Below are 1,458 nucleotides of genomic sequence, written 5' to 3'. Positions count from 1 at the left end.
GAGGGGGGTAAATTAGAGCACTTACTCTGAAATATAGCAGGAGAATGCAAAGTACGAGAAGAAAAAAAGGAGGAAGAGGAAGAAGAAAAAGACTAAGGAGAAGAAGAAAAAAAGAAAGAAGAAAAAGCAGCTTACAAATTTTATTGTGTTTCCCCGCAGGTGTGTCAAAAGACATTTGCCAACGTGTACCGCCTGCAGCGTCACATGATCAGCCACTCCGAGTCCACCGACCTGCGCAAGTTCAAATGTCCCGAATGTGGCAAGGCTTTCAAGTTCAAGCACCATCTCAAAGGTAAGGAAGAGATCGGAGCTATTCATTTTTATTTTTTTCAATGTTCCATTTTTAATTTTGTCGATTGTTTTGCAAGGATTGTTGTTCGTTGTAAAAAAGTTGGCAAGCCTGTAATAATTTCTTTTCTTATTAGTACAAAGTTTGAGGTGGGTAGTTGGCAGGTGTTCTGATGTGATTTGCTTCTTCTTTCCTATCAAACATCTCTCGTCCTTCTTGTAACACCTCTAATCTTCGGCACTTATATGACCTTATTGTGTCGCAAGTGTCGTAAAACACTTACTAAAACTAAAACGCTCACTAAAACTGTCTGTGCGTGTGTATGTTTCAGAACACATCCGCATCCACTCGGGAGAGAAGCCCTTCCAGTGCCCCACCTGCTCCAAACGCTTCTCGCACTCGGGCTCCTACAGCAGTCACATGACCTCCAAGAAGTGCTGGGTCATGGGCCAGCAGAACAAGGCAGCGCAGCAGGCTCAAGGTCGCCGGCCTCCCGTGGCCGAGCGAGAGGAGTCAGGCGGCAGGGGGGCTAACCCCGGGGCTGCGTTCCCTGGACAGGAAGGAGCAGCGGCTGCGGCAGCCGCCGGAAGGTTCTTGTTCCGACCTCTGGGTCAGGTGTTCTCGCAGCCTCTGGCCTCCCCACCACCAGGTATGTTGTCAGCGCTGTGGTTTTTTTGTCGCTCTCTGTCCTTCGTCTGCTTTATCTGCTCAATACATTCTCCACTATTCCTCTACACTTTTTTCTTTTTCATCTCCTCTCGTCTTTCATCCCCTTTCTGACCAAAACTGAGTAAGTAGTGCCGTAAAACACCTACTTAATCAATCAATCAATCTATCAAAACCTAGTATGCTTTTGTGTCTTAATGTGTAAAAATGCTCTTTCTTTCCTGTCAAACTTCTTTCGCCCTAAGCCTGACTGTATTGCAAATGCCGTAAAACGCTTAGTAAAACGTGAACTGTAATATTTGGCACTTGTATGACCTAATTATATGGCAGAAGTCGTGAAACTCTAATAAAAATCCAAACAAAAAGAAAACTAAAACAATAAACCTAACTGTTTTGCGCCCCTCCTCCAGGTGCGTTCCCTCAGCCTTTCCTCAAGTTTGACCAGTCCCCGGCGGCTCTGAGACACCAGTTCTACGGAGCAGCCCCGCCCCCGATCTCTTCGG

The 1,458-nt window shown here is 46.2% G+C and overlaps 1 protein-coding gene across 1 annotated transcript in view; it reads left to right on the top strand.

Moving 5' to 3' along the window:
• LOC106013809 (zinc finger protein 92 homolog) overlaps window positions 1–1,396 on the top strand; it is a gene marked incomplete at its 5' end in the record, with an annotated part of 6,377 nt that extends 4,981 nt beyond the window's left edge. The window contains 3 exons of the mRNA XM_013090494.1: window positions 160–292; window positions 621–945; window positions 1,366–1,396. Coding sequence (XP_012945948.1) covers window positions 160–292; window positions 621–945; window positions 1,366–1,396 — 489 coding nt within the window. The remainder of the gene's footprint in view (window positions 1–159; window positions 293–620; window positions 946–1,365) is intronic.
• Between the last annotated feature and the right edge of the window lie 62 nt (window positions 1,397–1,458).

Source organism: Aplysia californica, unplaced genomic scaffold (assembly GCF_000002075.1).
Source record: "Aplysia californica isolate F4 #8 unplaced genomic scaffold, AplCal3.0 scaffold01304, whole genome shotgun sequence".
NCBI lineage: Eukaryota > Metazoa > Mollusca > Gastropoda > Aplysiida > Aplysiidae > Aplysia > Aplysia californica.
This window is presented reverse-complemented; position numbering and strand designations above follow the sequence as displayed.